General features: G+C 46.1%; 1 protein-coding gene across 1 annotated transcript; it reads left to right on the top strand.

Moving 5' to 3' along the window:
* Positions 1-1,929: 1,929 nt before the first annotated feature.
* Positions 1,930-16,674, top strand: LOC120104909 (putative leucine-rich repeat receptor-like serine/threonine-protein kinase At2g19230). The gene is made up of 5 exons (XM_039116823.1): positions 1,930-2,507; positions 2,624-3,453; positions 3,533-3,604; positions 16,371-16,442; positions 16,527-16,674. Exons 2-5 carry the CDS (start codon positions 3,308-3,310, stop codon positions 16,672-16,674), a joined length of 438 nt encoding a protein of 145 aa, XP_038972751.1. The 5' UTR covers positions 1,930-2,507; positions 2,624-3,307.
* Positions 16,675-19,769: the final 3,095 nt, after the last annotated feature.

Below are 19,769 nucleotides of genomic sequence, written 5' to 3' on the forward strand. Positions count from 1 at the left end.
TGAATATATATTTTTTTAACAAAATGGATAGGATTAGAAATGAATGCCACAAAAATACAAAAAATAGTAAAAAGAATAATAAAAATAATACAAGTGGGCAAACAACTCACTTTGGACAAGCTTTCAGAGCTTCTTTCCGGCGAGGAGTTTGGCAATGGGGACTCCGCCCTAGCACCCTCCGACTCAGACTGCAACAACGTCCTCCAGCATGGGTAGTGGATCCGCCCTTTCATCCAAGATCCCAATTCTGGTATCTCCGACCTCGACGCCTAGAAGCTAGCTCCTCATTAGCTTCCACCATCGAGAGATCCTCATCTCTGCCTAGCCCCGCGTTCTCACCGACGGCTCCCCCTCCCCCTACTCCACCCCGAATTACTCCGCCACCTTCTCCGACTTCCCCAACCCTAACCTCAAGTAAACCATCAAGGTTGCCGGCGACACTTCCCCCCCCCCCCCCCCCCTCATCCTCCTCCTCTCTCTCTCTCACCGCAGCTAGGATTTTCTAGCTCCCCTCATCCTCCTCTCTCTCTCTCTCTTTGTCACCGCAGCTAGGATTTTCTAGCTAGGGGATTGGTGTTTTATAGGGCTGCTGTGGACCATGGGATAGTGCGGGGGGTTGGGTTGGCGTCCGACGAAGCTATTAAGCATCGTCCAGCCCAAGTGGGGAGTGTGTTGGCGTCCGACGATGCTTTTAAGCGTCATCTGGCCCAAGTGGTATTCGACGACGCTTATAAGCATCGCTTAGGTTAGTGTGTAAGGAAAAAGTTAATGTTAAGTTGGGCATTTAGTGAGTAGAATTCTGACGACGCTTTTAAGTGTCATCTGTTCTTTTTTCTTTTTGGCCTCCGACGTCGGCAAATTTTGGCACGCTCACCAAATTATCAATGCTTCTTTCTTGCGTCGGCACATAAGAGTCGGAAAATCCTATTTTTGTTGTAGTGTATGCTTTGACATAATTTCAAGAGCTTTCTAACCAAATTGTAGTCTGACAAAATATATGGATTCTAATGTCAACTTCACAACACATGAAGTACTCAGGGTTAGATTAATGGTTCGAGTTCCTCATCCACCTGGTTAATTGCTCTTAAGAGCCTTGATCCTGTTCTTGAGCCAATGCACATTCAATGGCTCCTTTGTCCACTAGTTGTATTGTATCTCTGTTTCTTTGATTTTGTGACTTGCCATTTTACAAGAGAACAAGGAGAACAATTTTTCCTAAAACTCATTTCTTGCGTTTCTCGGACTGTCACGTTCTTCCAAAACAATCTCAAGGAAAAGCAATCAACAACGTTTTCAAAAGCTCGGTTTTGACTTTGTGTACAAATATTTCGTGGATGCTGTGATCAATTCTAGTGGTGCATGCATATAAATCATATGCAAAGCGTAGGATATAAACACTATGAAATTACTCTCACGAGGGAGCGGAGAAGTAATGGACAAGAAATATATATGCCATTCTTCCTCAAAAACATACAAAATCTTAGTACAAGGAATGGGTTCATTAAATCTTTCTGTGGGCAAACCTCCATCATTTTTCTCTATTCTTCTACTTGACCTTAATAATATCATCATTTAGGTCCCAAGTTCATTCCCTCTGACCACTTTGGCCAAATGGGGAGAAATTATATCGTGCATTGTATGCCTTATGTGGCAGTGCACCATGCCAATCAAATCATCCTATTTTTGTAGGATTCATTCATTTTATGCTCATTTTGTTGATTGGCCTAGAAAAATTAGTCCTTACACTACAGGAAAAGTAGATTTTACCGACGCTTTTTTGCCAACGCTTTTCACAAGCGTCGGCAATTTTTGGTCTAGCGTCAAACTTTGCCGACGCTTGTAAAAAGCATCGGCAAAAGACGACGCTAATAAGCGGTGTAGTCGCCAGCCTAAGACGACGCTAAAAAGCGTCGTCGGAAGCCAACATTTCCCCTCAATCCCAACAAGCCCTTTCTCTCTTTCCGTTTTCCCGGCCACCGCCCTCCACCCTCAACCCATTCCAGAGATCGAAGAGAAAATCTACTTCAGTACTCTGATCGCTTTGTAACCCCCTCCCCATTCCTCGTCCATTCCTCCCTAATCCCCTCCAGATTCAAGAAGCAGAAGGGCTCCGGCGATGATGTTTTCATCATCTGGCCTCCTGCGTGCTGCTGGCCTCTGTTCTTCATCATCCAAGCCAAGAAACATTAGCAGAGATGACAATGATATTGCCGGCCTCGCCTCGTTTCTTGATCTCAAGGTTCAACTCGTAACCCCATCTTCTCAGTCCTCACATTGTTTCTTGATCTGGGTGTTTTCCTCCCCCGTCCTCTGTTCTTTTCTTCGTCGTCTAAGCCAAGAAACAATGCCGGACTGGACAATGGTGCTGCTTCCCGGCTTTGTGTTCCACCCGCTGGACGAGCACCTCCTAGACTTCTACCTGAGGAAGAAGATCCTCGGCGAAACGCTTCTTGGTGGTATCATCGTGGAGGCCGACGTCTACGGTGACGACCCCAAGAACCTAACTGGTAAGCGAGTTCTTGGAAGATACCTATCTTTCTCCTTCTAATTCCTTGGTTTTCTGTTGCCCTGTATTCTTGATTTAGAGCTACCGACTTCTTTGGTTTTTCTTGGGTGGTCGCAGCGCGGTATAACATGGCAAACAGGGATTCCGAGTGGTTCTTTTTCGCATCCAGGACTCGGAGACATCCGGGTGCCGAAGATAGCAAGCGGGTATCCCGGAGTGCGGGCTTGGGACGGTGGAAGGCCACCCAAGGCATCAAGACTGTGCTCGATTCCAAGCGCAAAGTCCTTAATGGGATATCAAAGGAGACTTTATATCCTTAATCTTTACTTTGCTGATGACTGGATCATTTTTGGTGCGAGGTTGTCAACCAACTTCACTGCTATTACGGCACTGCAACTTTTTCTAAATAATGTCTTTTTTTTTGTGATACGTGGACGGGAAACCTTTAAAAGCAAGCCTTATATGCACTATATGAATCTTACAGATTATGTATCATCTTGTAAATGAATCTTCCTTATTTTAATAAGCAAATTTGTTATGGTACAAATATAAGAGATTGTGTCATCTAATGAATGATGTAAGTTGAATTTGGTGCCCATTTGGGTTGGAAGCATCAAATTGGATGTGGGAGTGCAAATGAAGTGAAGCACCATTGATAGAAGATTTCAGCTATAGATGTTAGCCTCAGAGTGGTTTTCTATATGCTTTATTCTTCTCTTATAAATATTGCGGGCTTTAATTCCCCCATTTACTTGAAATAGTATATTATGCTAATACTGGTGTTTTGTCTGCCTTGTTGAAATGCAAGTTGATGTCATCATGGAAGTTAAGGCGTCATATCAAGTGAAGAAAAATTGGATGGGTGATCCCTGTGTTCCAACAAATTTTACTTGGCATGGATTGAATTGCAGCTCCAGTGGTTCTGAACCCCCAAGAATCATCTCTCTGTGAGTGCTCTGATCAATAACTATTATATGAACCAGGTTTTGTCAAATCAACATGGATTTATATAACAATGTGCTGCAGAAACCTGGCTCATAGTGGATTGACTGGAGAAATAGCTGCTGCTCTTGGAAACCTAGAATCACTCAGAAACTTGTAAGTGCTGCAAACATTAAACAGCAATGCTGTTTTGACCTTGTAGTAATAGATGGTATATATATATATATGGAGTGGGACAAATGACGGAATGATTAGCCTATGGTTGAACGGCCGCTCTTGTTTTTTACGGGAAATTACTTTCCCGTCCCTCAAAAGACCCCGCTGTAACAAGAGGTCCCGGTTGACCCAAAAACAAACTTCCGGTCCACCGCTTCATGGATCTTTAATTCCCGGTCCCTAAGTTACTGTTTGCTTTAAAATATAGTACCCAAAGTGCCCCCAGGTTACTTAAGTACCCCCCAGGCTACCGGAAGCGGGAAAAAAATAGGTACCGCGTTCTGTTTTGGAACCGGAAACACTCTGTTTTTGTCTACCGAAGATGCTCCGAAGTAAAAATCCCACTTGCAGCCTTTAAGCGTGGATGCCCCTGGTGATCCCACGGAAGGTGTTTACCGAAGATGGCTTTCGAGGAAGATTTTGAGACGGGAAAAAGGTGTAAAAATAGGCCGCAACAGGGTATGCGTTTTGTCTCCGTTCTTCTCTGTTTTGTCTTTGCCAATGGAGATTGTTTGGTCTGGGAAGAGATAAGCACCCATTAGGATGGATGCTAGATGGATAGGAAGAGAGCATGTCGAGCCTTTGTGTTGACCTAAAAACGTTGAGACTACATCTTACTCTTTACCGGTTCCCTGTTTGAGAGAACGCTGATAGTCCCTCTTTCTCTGTGTAGTGAGACTCTGCTCCACTATATTCCTAAGTCTGTTTGCAATTCGGAATTATCTGTTCATTGCCTCCTCTTTTTTCCATTGTCATGGCTTCGGAAGACACTGGTAGCTATGTTTTTATGGCCATTTGTTCTTATGGTAGCGAAGCTGTGATTATTTCCATCTCAAAAGACACAATTCTTGATCAAATTTTTAAGAAAATAGTTGAAAGGTGGAGACATTTATCTTCTACAATGATAGAAGTTAAGTTTTATATTCCAAACAAGTCTAAAATGCTTGTTACGCTCATGAGCGATAAGGATGTTCGTAACATGCATGAAATACACGTCAACTTAAATGCCAAGGTGATCGAGATGGTTGTTACTCATTCTCCAACCTTGATCGAAGGTGCTGCTGTGGTAATTGAGAGGTATTCCCTTTTTTAAATATTGTTTTGTGCAACGGATTTTAGTAAGTTTGCTAAAATAATGTTTATCCTATTGTATGAACAGTGGCTCATCGCATTGTGCTGAAATCAGTTCGAGAGGAAAAAATTTTTCGAAGGGTAGCTCAAGTAATTTTGGTCAAGTTGTTGAAGAAACAAGAGCCGCAATTGAAGAGGAAGCAAGTCAAAAAAATTCGTTGGATGATTGGAAAAATAGTATAGAGGGTGTTGGTCAGGAGTTCATGAATGTGGAAACTCTACGTGACACCATTCGCAACTATTGCATTGCAATTTGCAGGAATTTTGTCTTCGTGAAGAACGATCGTGATCGAGTTACTGTAGAATGTGTTTATGAAGGTTGCAAATGGCGTATTCATGCTTCTCGCCTTGGAAATGGTGAAAAGTTTGCAATTAAAAAAATGCACTGTAACCACACATGTGGAGGAGGATTGCAAGTGCGGTCTCATCCAAAGGCTTCAAAACGTTGGGTTTCCAAAATTGTTAAAGATCAACTTCAAGATATGCCGTTATATAAGCCGAGTGATATTGTAAAGGATATTCGACGACAATATGGTGTTGAATTGCCGTATCATCAAGCTTGGCGTGGTAAGGAGGTGGCCATGATGGATCTTTATGGTAACAGCCGGCTATCTTATGAACGGATTCGCTGGTATTGCGATGCCATTCGTCAGACCAACCCCGGCAGCATTGCAGAGTACGAAACAATTGATGGTCGATTCAGACGTCTATTCATTTGTTTTCATGCTTCACTAATGGGTTTCATAAAAGGATGTCGTCCTCTGATTTTTATGGATGCCACATTTATAAAGCATAAGGATGGAGGTGTATTGCTTGGAGCCACTTCCAAAGATGGAAATGATGATATGTTTCCTATAGCTTATGGTGTTGTAGATATAGAATGTGATGAAAATTGGGAATGGTTTTGCCGGTTTCTGAAAGAAGCTATTCATAGTTGTACTGAGTATAGTGGTCAACAGTTCACATTTATGACGGATAGACATCAGGGCATTATTAAATCCGTGCCGAAGTACTTTCCTGATTCTTACCACTCATATTGTATACGTCATGTGAAAGAAAACTTCAAGAATCAGGTTTGCATCGTCATATTATGAATAATTTAAACTACAAAGTATCTAAGTAATGTAGCATGTGGTATATTTGATTTTAATTATCAATGCAGGTCCTTGTCCATTATCGTGCAGGTGAGAGAAAGAGGCTCATTGATTTACTAAATGCTGCTGCCTATACACCAAGGCTTACTGTATTCCGAAAGCTAATTGCAAAGCTTACATCAGAAGCCCCTGGTGCTACCACCTTTCTCCTACATGCAAAGCCGGAGCATTGGGCGAATGCTGTATTTCCAGGTCCACGCTGGGGCATCATGACATCGAATGTGGCAGAGTCTTTTAATAGTTGGGTCCTGGAGGCTCGTCATCTCCCTGTGCCTCAGATGGTTGACCATATAAGGATCCAAATAATGCAGATGATGCATCAACGGCGTAATCGAGGATATAGCATTCAATCTCAACTTTGTCCTGATGCGGAGAAAGTGTTGCAAAAAAATGCGGAAGATGGTCAGAGATTAGCTGTATTTACGTCCAACATAATGATATATGATGTAAAGGATACCAACTACTCATGCAAAGTTGACCTGCATATGTGTAGCTGCTCTTGTGGCGAGTGGCGAATCTTCCGCATGCCATGTAAGCATGCTTGTGCATGCATCGAGAAGGACGGCAGATCACTATACCAATTCACCGACAATTGCTTCCAAGCTGAATTGTATAGAGTAACATATGCCGAAGCAATCAGTCCAATTCCTGACATGGAGAAACCCCAAAGTGCCTCTGAAGAGATTCACATTCTACCCCCTATAAGAAAGACACGTCCTGGCAGGCCTAAAAAGAAGAGAAGACCTTCGCAAGTGGAGTCAGTACGTGAAATGAGATGTGGACGATGCGGGAAGGTTGGGCACAATAGAAGGACTTGTAATGAGGTCATCAAGTAAAGAATATGGACATTATGAAGAATGTATCGAGATACCTGCAATGTATTTCATGTTAGTCACAGCATATTAAGAACAAAACTCTTGTATTGATGTTAATGAAGTGCAAACTGAATTGTATATGTTGATTTTTTGTTAGATTTTAATTCAGTTACTTCAAACCGGAATGCAGTTAAAAAATTGTTACAAACACGTAATGATACACAGTTAATCAACAGTTGGCATAGCATTCGACGTCAGCTCTGACAATTACAATAGTTGAATATGGCGTGGAAAAATTACATTGACACCTAAAATCCCGTTTCCCGGCTTCCCTTCGACTTTGCCTAATCTGAGACTCTTAACGAGTCGACTCCGAAAATATTGGAGTCGACTCGATCTGTCCCGATGTCGACTCGGTAGGAAAAGAGGTCGACTCTTAGGCTTGGCTGAGCTAAGGTCCACTCTCTGTCTTTGTTCTGTCCCACTTAACGGGGCGACTCGCCTTTCACTGGGGTCGACTCGAACTGCCCAGGGGTTGACTCAGAACTCCGTGAGGTCGACACTTAGGCTTCGCTTATTTTGGCTGCTCTCTGTCTTTGCTCTGTGCCAGCTAAGGAGTCGACTCCCACTGCACGGAGTCGACTCCCACTGCAAGGAGGTCGAGTCAAAACTCGGTGAGGTCGACACTTAGGCTTCCCTTAATTCGGCTGCTCTCTGTCTTTGCTCTGTGCCACCTAAGGAGTCGACTCGTCCGTCACCGGAGTCGACTCCCACTGCAAGGAGGTCGACTCAAAACTCGGTTTTCACGACACTTAGGCTTCCCTTATTTCGGCTGCTCTCTCTCTTTGCTCTGTGCCACCTAAGGAGTCGACTCGTCTTTCACCGGAGTCGACTCCCACTGCACGGAGGTCGACTCAAAACTCGGTGAGGTCGACTCAAAACTCTGAGAACACAGTTAGCTTGTCTGGGAACATAGTTAGCTTGCCTGGGAACACAGTTAGCTTGGTTCTGGGAACACAGTTAGCTTGCCTGGGAACACAGTTAGCTTCTCTGGGAACACAGTTATGGAGTGTCTGGGAACACAGTTAGCTTGTCTGGGAACACAGTTAGCTTCTCTGGGAACACAGTTAGCATGCTGTCTGGGAACACAGTTAGCTTGTCTGGGAACACAGTTAGCTTCTCTGGGAACACAGTTAGCTTGTACAGTTTAGCTTGTTTCTGGGAACACAGTTAGCTTGCCTGGGAACACAGTTAGCTTCTCTGGGAACACAGTTAGCTTGTCTGGGAACACAGTTAGCATGCTGTCTGGGAACACAGTTAGCTTGTCTGGGAACACAGTTAGCTTGTCTGGGAACACAGTTAGCTTCTCTGGGAACACAGTTAGCTTGTACAGTTAGCTTGTTTCTGGGAACACAGTTAGCTTGTCTGGGAACACAGTTAGCTTCTCTGGGAACACAGTTAGCATGCTGTCTGGGAACACAGTTAGCTTGTCTGGGAACACAGTTAGCTTCTCTGGGAACACAGTTAGCATGCTGTCTGAAAACACAGTTAGCTTGTCTGGGAACACAGTTAGCTTCTCTGGGAACACAGTTAGCTTGTACAGTTAGCTTGTTTCTGGGAACACAGTTAGCTTCTCTGGGAACACAGTTATGGAGTGTCTGGGAACACAGTTAGCTTGTCTGGGAACACAGTTAGCTTCTCTGGGAACACAGTTAGCATGCTGTCTGGGAACACAGTTAGCTTGTCTGGGAACACAGTTAGCTTCTCTGGGAACACAGTTAGCTTGTACAGTTAGCTTGTTTCTGGGAACACAGTTAGCTTGTCTGGGAACACAGTTAGCTTCTCTGGGAACACAGTTATGGAGTGTCTGGAAACACAGTTAGCTTGTCTGGGAACACAGTTAGCTTGTCTGGGAACACAGTTAGCATGCTGTCTGGGAACACAGTTAACTTGTCTGGGAACACAGTTAGCTTCTCTGGAAACACAGTTATTACGATTGAGTCGACCCGACTGATATTTGGAGTCGACCCCATAACTCTCTCAGAGTATTCCAAATAGCGCCTGTGTACGCAGCCAAGCTATGAGTCGACCTCTCATCAAGAGGGAGTCGACTCCATTTCGTAGGAGTTGACTCGGGCTGCCTGAGGTCGACCCGTAACTCCAATAAAGAAATAAAACCTGAGGTCAATCGACTCCCTCTTCCCTTCGATTTTCGTGGAGTCGACCTAAGTTCCCTTCCCGTGCTCCTTGCGTCTCTTCGTTCGTCCAATTCCTTACTTCCCTCCTCTCTATCTATCATCCATCCGTCGCCATGCCGAGGAAGCAGGTCGTGCGGCCTTCAAAGAAGAGAAGTAATGTTCCGGAAGCAACCGAGCGAAGGTCCAAGGCAAGAAACGACGTTCCTCCTCCTCGTCTGCATGCTCCATCTCCTCCTAGGCAAGTACCCTTGGTGACTCGTTGTGTTTCTCTCGGTAGGAAAATAGATTTCGACTTCTTAGAAGCCCAGGGTTTTACCATAGGTCTGAAGCTGAAAGCCTTGGGTTGGGAAACCCTATGTTCCCTTGACATTCCGACGTACCCGAACCTTGTTCGCCAATTCTATGCCAATCTCAAAACCGGAAGTGCTAGCATTGAAAGTGTGGTAAACAAAACCCCAATTCTGCTAAACCCGGAAACCCTAGGGAGTCTTGTGAACATCCCAACCTCTGGTTCAACCGAAGATTTTTTAGAAAATAGAGTGTTGGGCATTCAATATCTTCTTGGCACAGAAAATGTTAGTCCACTTGAGCAAATTTCGGCCAACCGACTTAGTGTGGAAAATCGACTATTACATCATATTGTTAGCCGAATCCTCTTTTCGAAAACAGGTAGGTTTGATTTTGTGTCCGAAAGAGATATTCTTGTTATGTTCCACATTCTGAACGGTAGCCCCCTTAGTTTACCTCACCTGATGATTAGACACATGGTAGAGTCTGCCTCTAGAGCTAGGGCATCCTTGCCATATGGAATGCTCTTAACCTTAGTCTTCGAGGAGTTCGGTGTAAATACTGAAGGGGAACCATCTACAACTCTTGGTCATTGGGATACTTACAATGACCGGTCGCTACATCGAATGGGTTTTCGTAAGAAAGATGGTCAGTGGATAAGAAAAGATGAAGGGAAGAGCAGTGCGTGCCATAGAGAAGAGCAGCGACCTGTCGAAAATGAAGAATCATTTCATCCTCCCACTGAAGAACCAATTGCCCAAACTCAGCAGCCCACTGAAGTTAGACTTATTGCTGAGCAGTTCAGAGCACTAAGGGATGATATCGTGCAAGAGCTAAGAAATTCTAGAGATGTCGCTTGTACAGACTTGGTACCTTCCAACGCAACCGTGTGTGAAATGGTCGCTGAAATGAGGGCGGAAATGGTCAGTCTTCGATGTCTTGTTCAAGGACAGTACCAGAGATTTGTGGACATAGAAGAGGAGACCAAAAAGCTTCAACAATCTGTCAGAAAGGACATGGAGAATCTGAATGAAAATGCACAGGATGTATGCGACAAACTTCTACAATCACTTCATAAGATCAATCAGACTTTAGCTGACCTGAACAAGTCCTATCTCCAGTCCAACTCTGAAGTTGCAGCCATTCTGCAAAAAGTTTCAGAAGTTCTGGGTCTTGTAATGGGGAGACTGCCAAGAGCTTCTTCGAGTTTCACTGCCCCATGATTTCTTCTTTTCCTAGAAACTAAGGTTATTTTGTCTGCAAGAGTTTAATAGGTCTCGAGGAGACTCATTGTAATATATTTATGTAATGTCAACAATTGCAATGAAATGTTCTATTTTTGACCAACATGGCTTGTATAATGATATTTTGATTCTATGGTAATTGCGTATTCGTAACATCCAGAAGATTGCTAAAAAAGGGGAAAGAAATAAAAGTTAACTAGATTAAGGGAGTCGACCCCAGTGAATGGCGAGTCGACCCCTTATGTGGCACAGAGCCAAGACAGAGAGCACCCAAAAACAGCCAGCGACGCATAAGTGTCGACCTCAGTCATACTGGAGTCGACCTCTGGACATAAGGGAGTCGACTCCAGTGAATGGCGAGTCGACCCCTTAGGTGGCACAGAGGCAAGACAGAGAGCACCCAAAAACAGCCAGAGCCTAAGTGTCGACCTCAGGCAGACTGGAGTCGACCTCTGGACATAAGGGAGTCGACCCTTAAGAGTGCCTGGTGTGCTGGGGTCGACTCCAGTATAAGGGAGTCGACTCCAGTGAATGGCGAGTCGACCCCTTAAGTGGCACAGAGGCAAGACAGAGAGCACCCAAAAATAGCCAGAGCCTAAGTGTCGACCTCAGGCAGACTGGAGTCGACCTCTGGACATAAGGGAGTCGACCCTTAAGAGTGCCTGGTGGGCTGGGGTCGACTCCAGTCTAAGGGAGTCGACCCCTTAAGTGGCACAGAGCCAACACAGAGAGTGGCTGGTGTGCCAGAGGTGCCAGAGTCGACCTCCGGACATTCAGGTTTGCATCCCTTAAGAGTGGCTGGTGAGTTAGCTTGACTCGTCGCGAACAAATGTCGACCTCTGAATTTAGGATGCTGTGCTAGACTCGACTCGTGGTGTGCCAGTGTCGACCTCTGAATTTAGGATTCAACCACATGAATGTTAGGCGACAGTTTCTCAAACTCCGACACGCTTTATAAAACCACAAATGTTGATGCATATCATTGTTACTTTTGTGCTGGATGATATTGTTACGATAAACTCGTACTGTAGAAATCGATTTTTAAGTGGCTCAGTTTAATAAGTCACCGTAGACTTTTCGTTTAAGCGATGAGCATGACAGGGAGTTGGAAAAATTGCCAATACATAAGGACTTTGCACGGAATAATGATATTATGTCTGAAAATGTTTTAATACAGAGAACAAGAAAATTACAGTTGGACAAACATCCTTTATAACACATTTACAATCAAGTTTTACAAGTAATTTGCATTCATGTGATACAACACGTAGTCTACGATTTCTCTATGCAAGTCTTCCCAGGGTACATTGACCTAAACCTAACGCTGGCAACGCTCCCGGAATGCAATAGAATACTCCCTGCAGCCCAGCTCCTGTATAAAGATGGATCCTTCAATTCTTCCTTTAATGGTCTCGTGCTGCCTCGGGTAAGTCCCTCTGCAAACATAAGCATGTATGCCCCGCAGTCAACACTATCATTTCGTTGTTGTGCACATTGTCGAATTTCAGAATATGCTAATTCTGGGATACGAAATCCGACAACGTCGTTTAGCCACGATCTCACAAAAGAAGCCTGTAATAATGTGAAGAATGCAAAATTTTAAGAACATACGCCTGCTAAAGAAGGTTCTCAGTAATATTAGGTTTCACAAGTGATACCAACATATCTAACAGCGTCCTCCCCAACGTCGAAACTCCACAAGGAGTTGTAGCATTCGAAACGCTGGTCCTTCAAGTCCAGAGAAAGTAGATACCAATGCCATCCCGTATTCATCGGAATGAAGAGATATCTACACTTTTGAAGATCGGCACATCTGAATTCCCGAAGCCATGTTTGAATACTGGGCAACAATGACTCTATGATTCTTTTGGTGACATCAGTGGTAATTGAGAGGTAATCCAATGGTAGATGCTGGAGCACGGCAGCCTGCATACAATTTATTTAACACAGCTTAGATGGCACGCTGAATTTCAATTGGAAAAATGTAAGAACGAGACATCATGAGCAGTAATTCAAAACCTGGATCTCGCAGCGCAAATATAAACATGGATTGTCAATAATCTCATTAGTGGCACGAGGCAGAAGCTCCAAAATGCGAAAGTACACATTGATTACCTGTACGCAATAAAAGAAGTACGCACTCAGTACCAAATTACAATTTGCAGTAGTAGTTCATTGTAGGAGCATACGTCACTCCGTACAGCCTTGTCATGCAGGAGCTGCACTAAGGCATCAGGGCTGCATGCAGGTTTGGTACGATCTTCGTCCTCCCATATTATATCCCTACATAACACAGTTATGTTTAAGAAACTTGAAATGCGATAATTGTCAAAAACGGTCAATTAATATAATTAACTTACCCAAACTCATGTTCTTCGAGGAAGAATTTAATAGCTTCTTCATACCTAATAGGGAGTATACTTGTCCCCTTCCCATGAAAGCTACGTTTCAGTGCCACTCTCTGAACATCGTTAACTTTAAATAAATGCTGACGACAGATATTTTGGTTAGGAAACTTAACTGTATAGACTTAGCAAATTCAATATGGATAAATAAACACATATGGACGAGACAACAATTCTATACCGCTCCCGGGGGAGAGGTTTCCTCCCTTGTTGGAGCCGATTTTTGGAGCTCCATTAATGAACTTGTCGGTGGGTTGAATATGTTGGTTGACCGAGCCGGCGAATCCTCGGACACAATAGTAATTCCCGTACAAACCTCACCTTTTTCGGCAACTTTGACCCTTTTTTTAGCCCTTTTATAGGTCTTTGTCTGGTCTGATATGGCCTTAGCTTTCTCCGATGGCTTGCGCTCGCGTGCTCCCAGCTTCACGCGCTTGCATAAGGAGGACACATATGACCTGGGAGCTCTCTGTTTCTTCTTAGCTTCAGCATCAGTGGACGAAATAACCTGATTTGAAAATGCATTTCAAGACAATTTATACTACCATTCTCAAAACTGCGAACACTACGTACCAAAAAATTACATACCTCCACCGAATCAGCACTATGCTGCATATGATCTTTCTGAAGAGCATCATCGTGAATAGGTGGATCAACTGTAGTATGCTCCTTCACGTAACCAAGGAAGAGGTTGTTTAAATCAAACAAGTCGATTCATACTAGAACTGGTAGTTAACTTGTCAGACCTTATACAGAGGAAGCATGCTTACCTCAGGAGGAACAGTAGCATGCTCACCAGGTTTGTCATCAACCAGAAGGCCCTTATCTCGTAGGACCTTCTCTATTGTCGACACCCTCTTATCGAGCTGTTCTATGTGGGTATTCTCAACATCTCCAATAGGATGAGGGTCTGCTAAACTAAAACCATGTTGTACCAAACACGTCTCAAGCACTGTGATACGTGTGTGAATTTCTCGCAGTGGATGTCGATCACTTTGGCTGGATGACGGAATCTAAAACAACACAATAATGAATTAGCTTGTATGAATTGAACAAACTGTAGGTATACATCAATGTGTGCAGACTTGAACTATGTGCCGACAAGTGAAAAGTGCATGCCAATTCAAAAGTGCATATATTTGTGTTTGTAAATGCTATGTCACAGTAAGCTGCTAATACCTGAGTTCCGTCGTGCACGGATTGTTGATGTTCTGTCTCCGTACGCCTCTCATCAGGCACACGTAATTGTGGCCTTCCAGCTGAGAGAAGGTGCAACTCCTCCTCTCTTGGTTCTAACTTCTCAATAACCTAAAGCATTCGAACAGTTAAATTAACGTACAAGTTAAAACATTTCCAATGTAAGAATTCAACATTCAAACCTCAAATCGTTTTAAATTTTTTATAACATCCGCAATCACGTCCACCCTGCGGGGAAATGGGGTGTTGTTCCAGCGTACGAGACGTGGATACATGAACGGTGGCCGGTGCCTTCCAACAATGCTGTTAGCATGCTCAACAGCCCATACCTGCCATTCATTATTGTAAACATCAAATTACATCTAAATATATATATCGTAACAATGAAATTTAAAAAAACATCTTATGATGCTTACCACCAAGGCGACCGTGCAGCCATCCATGTATCTACCAACCCCTTTGCCTGTGACGTTCCTAGTCTTCACACTATCGGCTAGACTAGGTATTTGCTGCCGAAGAAAAGAGAAAACGGCAAGACCCCAACTATGCGAACCTAAGGGGTCTAAATCATCGACATATGAACATAATGTCTTAGGGACATAGTAGCGTACGGTTGGGAAGAGGATGGTCCCAAAAAGATAAAGAACCCATAATTTTGTAAAATCCTCCACATCTTGTCGACTGCTCTTACCGACAAGAAATTATAATCTACTTTTAATTGCATCTCTACTGGCTTTCTGGTGGTCACCATCAAAAAACCAGTTGATGAGGTCACACGTAACCCTCCCCTTCCTATGCAGTTGCACCTCATCACCCGTCGCACTCAAACCAAGGATTAGTGCGAAATCAGTCCCTACAAAAGGCACTATAACCCTACCAAACCAAAAACCCTCCTCAACATTATCCCAAAGGGAGAGCAATGTGTCCAAGACAGACCTACTCTGTTTTATATACGGTAGACCTAGCATGTGCCCAAATGGAGTGCCACGTATTCTTTCCTTCTGTTCATCAGACATGAATGGGATTAGGGTGACCATAAAATTTACAAAGTGGTTGAAATAACATCTTCCATTAACCATAGTACTCGGGCCAACAGAGGATTTTTGGCCGATACTCTGCTTTGGGGCCATCTTAGATTTCTGCATCACAAATATAGTTACAAATTATGTTTTTAATAATATCAACAAAAAATAAATCATCCTAAAAACTAAAACAAAGTAAACAATTAGCACGGAATGGAAGAAATTTTCCACAACAAATTTCTGAAATGTGCTACCACAACCTCTCTGTCCATTAATCCCGCAAAACCACTGGACCATTCCAACAACTACCTGGAATGCCGTACAATACTGCATATCACGTCCGTGTTCAATACATTATTCGAGAAAGTATGCGGTGACAAACCTGTTGAAGGAATGCAGAAAATATCTCCTTGCTTCCGCTTAAGCTTCCGCCACAAACGAACAGGGCGAAGTCGGTTCGAAGGGGACAGAAAATAATCTCCTTGCTCCTCAGAATCGGATCGGAAGGGTTCTACTTTTCCAAAAGGGGAACGGCTAAACAGGGGAAAAGAGGAAGATCGAGTACCGTTGGGAAGTGATTTGCAGTTCTAGGGTTCGAAACCGAGGCGTTCAAATCAAGCGGAATCGGGCGAGATTTTTATAGAATTCTTTCCGTCGGAAGAGAGGATTAGGATACGAAGATTGGGGACGAACGAGGGCTGGAATTGGTGAACTTTGAATAGGGCTTCGTTCAAATGAAGACATGCATACGAGGAACGACGGAAGAGGAAACAGGTCAGGGGTATTTTGGTCTCCTTTTGAGATTTGATATGTCTTTGGACCGCTTATTAAATGCACAGTCAACAGGGACTATTCGTTATACAGGGGTCAAAATTTGGACCGCGAAGCAAATTCCCCTTTTTTTTATCCTCCCGAATTTGCTTACTGGATGTGAGTTGGGTTCTGGATAGCAGACCAAGCTCATATTCCACAGGGTTTTATCTGAAAATCCTTCACTGCTCTGCTTTTTTCGTTCTGGTACCTGTTAGTACTTAGGCCATGAAACAGCTTGATAAGCTTGGTTTATCTTTGATGAATGTCTTTGCTATCCACTGCTATCAAGAGCTAAGTTCTTACTCCACTTAGGTTATTATATGATATTTGCAACCTCAGTCCTTTTTTTTTTTTTCTTCAAAAAGACCTCCCCTCTCAACAGGTTATAGTTTACAAAGTTCTTATGTCTTAATGACACATCAATGACTTTTGATTTCAGGGATTTATCAGGTAATAATTTGTCCGGACCAGTACCTGATGCTCTAGGAGAACTACCTTATTTAGAATTCTTGTGAGTGTGAAATACTAACCTTTCTATGCTGACACTCTACAGAGGAGTCATCTTGAGGTTCAATTTTATTTTGCTTTCTTGCAGAAATTTGTCAAGCAACCAGCTTACAGGATCAATTCCTCGTAGTCTTCAAGAAAGATCTAAAAATGGATCTCTTAAATTAAGGTTCGTTCACTCTGATAATACTATCTCTTCCTTATATCAATCTCTTGCTTATATATTCATTCTATGAAGCATACATGAGGATACATGATACAAAATGAAACTCCAAACTCCCTCACAGCCTGCATTTTTTTTATGCAAATGCCATGACCGAGTCATATGGATTTGTTGAAGATGCCGGTCCATCTAGAGGTCATATGTATTTTGACCTTTATAATTTATGTTGCTGGTGGTCCAAACCGAGAACGATTGGCATAGCGGTGTGAACGGGGTTCCCTTTCAGTTGCTTTGGTTGCGCTCCGCCTTCCGCCGTGAAACCTGCAAACAAGCCTCGCACCACCACCGGGGTAGTGGGGGCCCTCCGACGATCAAGTCAGAGGAGATCGAAGGAGAAGGAGAAGGAGAAGGTAGCAGGTGAGTTGATACTCTGGAAGATATATCTTACCCTCCCCCTTCCCCCCAGCCTCATATATATCAGGCTGGGGGGTTTTTCCGGGGATTCGTCATCGTGTGGCACGATGGGGCTGCCACTGACATGGCCGTTACAGGGCGTCGTGGGGCAGCGCTGGGTACAGCCATGGCAGGGCATAGTGGAGCTCCGCTTTGTACGGCTGTTACAGGGGATCGTGGGGCAGCGCCGGATACGGCCGTTGTAGGGAGTAGTGGAGCAGGGGGCCGCGGCGTGCCTCAGAGGAACAGTCTGTCGTTGTCGAGAGATTGTCGACTTGGGGTCGGGCTGCGGAGCCGAAGATATCCGACCCGAGGTCGGATTGCTGGATCAAGGGGCAGCCGACTCGGGGTCAGGCTGCGGAGCCGAAGATATCCGACCCGAGGTCGGATTGCTGGATCAAGGGGCAGCCGACTCGGGGTCGGGCTGCGGAGCCGAAGATATCCGACCCGAGGTCGGATTGCTGGATCAAGGGGCAGCCGTAGTCTTCCTGGGCGCGCGCGCCGGTCACGTGGGGCATGGTGGCTAAGTTCCCCCGTAACAGTAGCCCCCCACTCCCGAGCCTGGAACCAGGAGGGGAACGGATGAAGGGAGTGATGCTTCGAGATTGCCGCCATCCCTCGGAAAGGCGCGCGCGCTCCGAGCTTCCCGCCTTCTTTATGGCGTATGGCAGTTGTCGCTGATCTGGCGGTCTGCGGATTTCGGCGGACATCCTTCCTTAATGGCGTCGATTCGCCTTTGGGGCGCGAACAAACTTTCGGCAGCCAGGCGTCCTCTGGCATCACCGAGGCGTCACCCGCCTTTCCACCTATTTAACCGGGGGGCCCTCCCCCGGCCGCCTTTCTCTTCACAGGCATCTTCAAGTTTCTCCCTTGTGCCGCTGCCGTTGCCGCCGAACTGTTCGTTCGCTCCTCCTTTGACGCTCTCGGAGCCGTTCTTCCTTCCTTTCCGGTGAGTTGCCCCACTCTTCAATTTAGGGCTCTCCGTACTTTCTCCTTTCGTGTTAGTGTACTCCAGTCGTTCCGGTGCCTTCCCCCCTCTTGACCCCGTCCTGACCGTAGGTTCACTGGCCATTAGGGATGGACGAAGTAAGCGCGGACCGCATTCAGTCGGAGCTGGTCCCTGAAGACCTAGATAAGTTCGTGGCCCGGTACCACCTTCCCGAAGCCTGCAACATTACGCTCCCGGAGCCTGAGGAGAGGATGTCCCATCCTCCTCCAGGGAAGGTCGCCATCAATGAGGACATCCTTCGGGCTGGGTTCCGCTTTCCCCCCTCGGACTTAGTCGTGCAGGTGCTTCGGGTTTAAGAGTGGCGCCGACGCAACTGGTGCCGAACTCATGGCGTATCCTGACGGCCTTCCAGGTTCTCTGCCGCATGCATGAGGTTTCCGCCACCCTGAATGTCTTTTGGGAATGCTACGGCCTGAACGGCCACCCCCGGGACAGAGGGTGGTGGTGCTTCGGGGCGCGGCGAGGGTGCGGCCTCGTCAAGGATGCTCCTTCCTCCATTCACGGCTGGAAGGAGCGTTTCTTTTTCATTGACGTAGATCCCTCTTGGGGAATCGGGACAACCTGGGAGACGCCGATGAAGTCCTCGATCGGCTTATCGAGGTTGTCGAGGGAGGAGTCCGATGGCGTTGCCGTCTTGAGGGGGCTGGTTGCCGAGGGCCGGCTTCCCCGGTGGCCCGCCTTATTTCCGAGGATGCCTTGGTGAACGTCGGTCTGAGCTCGGTCCCCGCCGACCGTGAGCCCGCCACCACTTCTTTTTTAGCTCTTTTCTCCTCTTTCGTTTCTTCTTTCCATCAGTCTCTCAGTCTCCGACCATCTCGTCCTTTTTGCAGAAATCGACGACGTCATGCGGTCGGACAAGGCGATGGCTGTCAGTAGGGCGTCCCTACTGGAAGCGGTCCGGAGGAAGAAACGGACTCCTCCGAGCGGGGTCCCACCGGCGAAGAAGTCCCGCCAGCAGGCGACTCCGACGCCGACAGACGGGTCCGGACCCACCGATCAGGGGGGCGCCGCGGGCTCGGACCGACAGTTGACGCCGTATCAGCCCTCCGGTGATGAGACTACCGCTTTTCCGGAGGCGTCACTCGGGCGCGCCCGAGACGGCCGGGTCGGACGCAATCGGTCCCCAGCCCGGCCTTCGACTCGGTCGGCTTCGGATGATACGAGAAGGAGCGCGCCGAGGCCCCGGCCGAGCGGGACCCTGTCGATTTCTGGAGCGGCCCCCGCCCCGAGCACGGTCAGCATGACTCTCCCCCAAGCAATGGGTAAGGGTAAGGCCGCAGAACCACCGTCCGGCTCCGGGGCGAAGTCGGGGTCAGCCTTCACTTTCGCCGGCGCCCGAAACCTCATCGAGACGGTGCTGCTGGAGAGTGACCGTAGGCGGGTCCGGCAGATGGGGATCCCTGACGTCGGAGCTGCCAGCTGCGTCTGTCTCATGTCGGTGAGTGTTCTTCTGGCCGCTTTCGTCATTTATAGGCTCTATTGATCCCCGCCTGACACCCTCATTTTTCCTATCTCTTAGCTCGCCCAGTACATGATCCGTCTGGAGGAAAGCCACGAGGAACAGGCGAGGCTTTTGGCGAGGGCCGAGAGCCGACTGAAAGCTATAGAGGAGGGAGGCCAGGCTGCGGCAGGGAGGACGACCAGGGACCTCGAGACGAGGCTCCAGGTGGCCGAAGAGCGGGTACTCGGCTTCGCCGCCCTCGAGA

Source organism: Phoenix dactylifera, unplaced genomic scaffold, assembly GCF_009389715.1.
Source record: "Phoenix dactylifera cultivar Barhee BC4 unplaced genomic scaffold, palm_55x_up_171113_PBpolish2nd_filt_p 000141F, whole genome shotgun sequence".
Classification (NCBI taxonomy): domain Eukaryota; kingdom Viridiplantae; phylum Streptophyta; class Magnoliopsida; order Arecales; family Arecaceae; genus Phoenix; species Phoenix dactylifera.

Coding starts and splice junctions, on each gene's coding strand:
- LOC120104909 (XM_039116823.1), top strand. CDS start 3,308: ATGCAAGTTGATGTCATCATGGAAGTTAAGGCGTCATATCAAGTGAAG. Junction 3,454..3,532: donor CCCCCAAGAATCATCTCTCT/GTGAGTGCTCTG, acceptor AATGTGCTGCAG/AAACCTGGCTCATAGTGGAT. Junction 16,443..16,526: donor CTACCTTATTTAGAATTCTT/GTGAGTGTGAAA, acceptor GCTTTCTTGCAG/AAATTTGTCAAGCAACCAGC.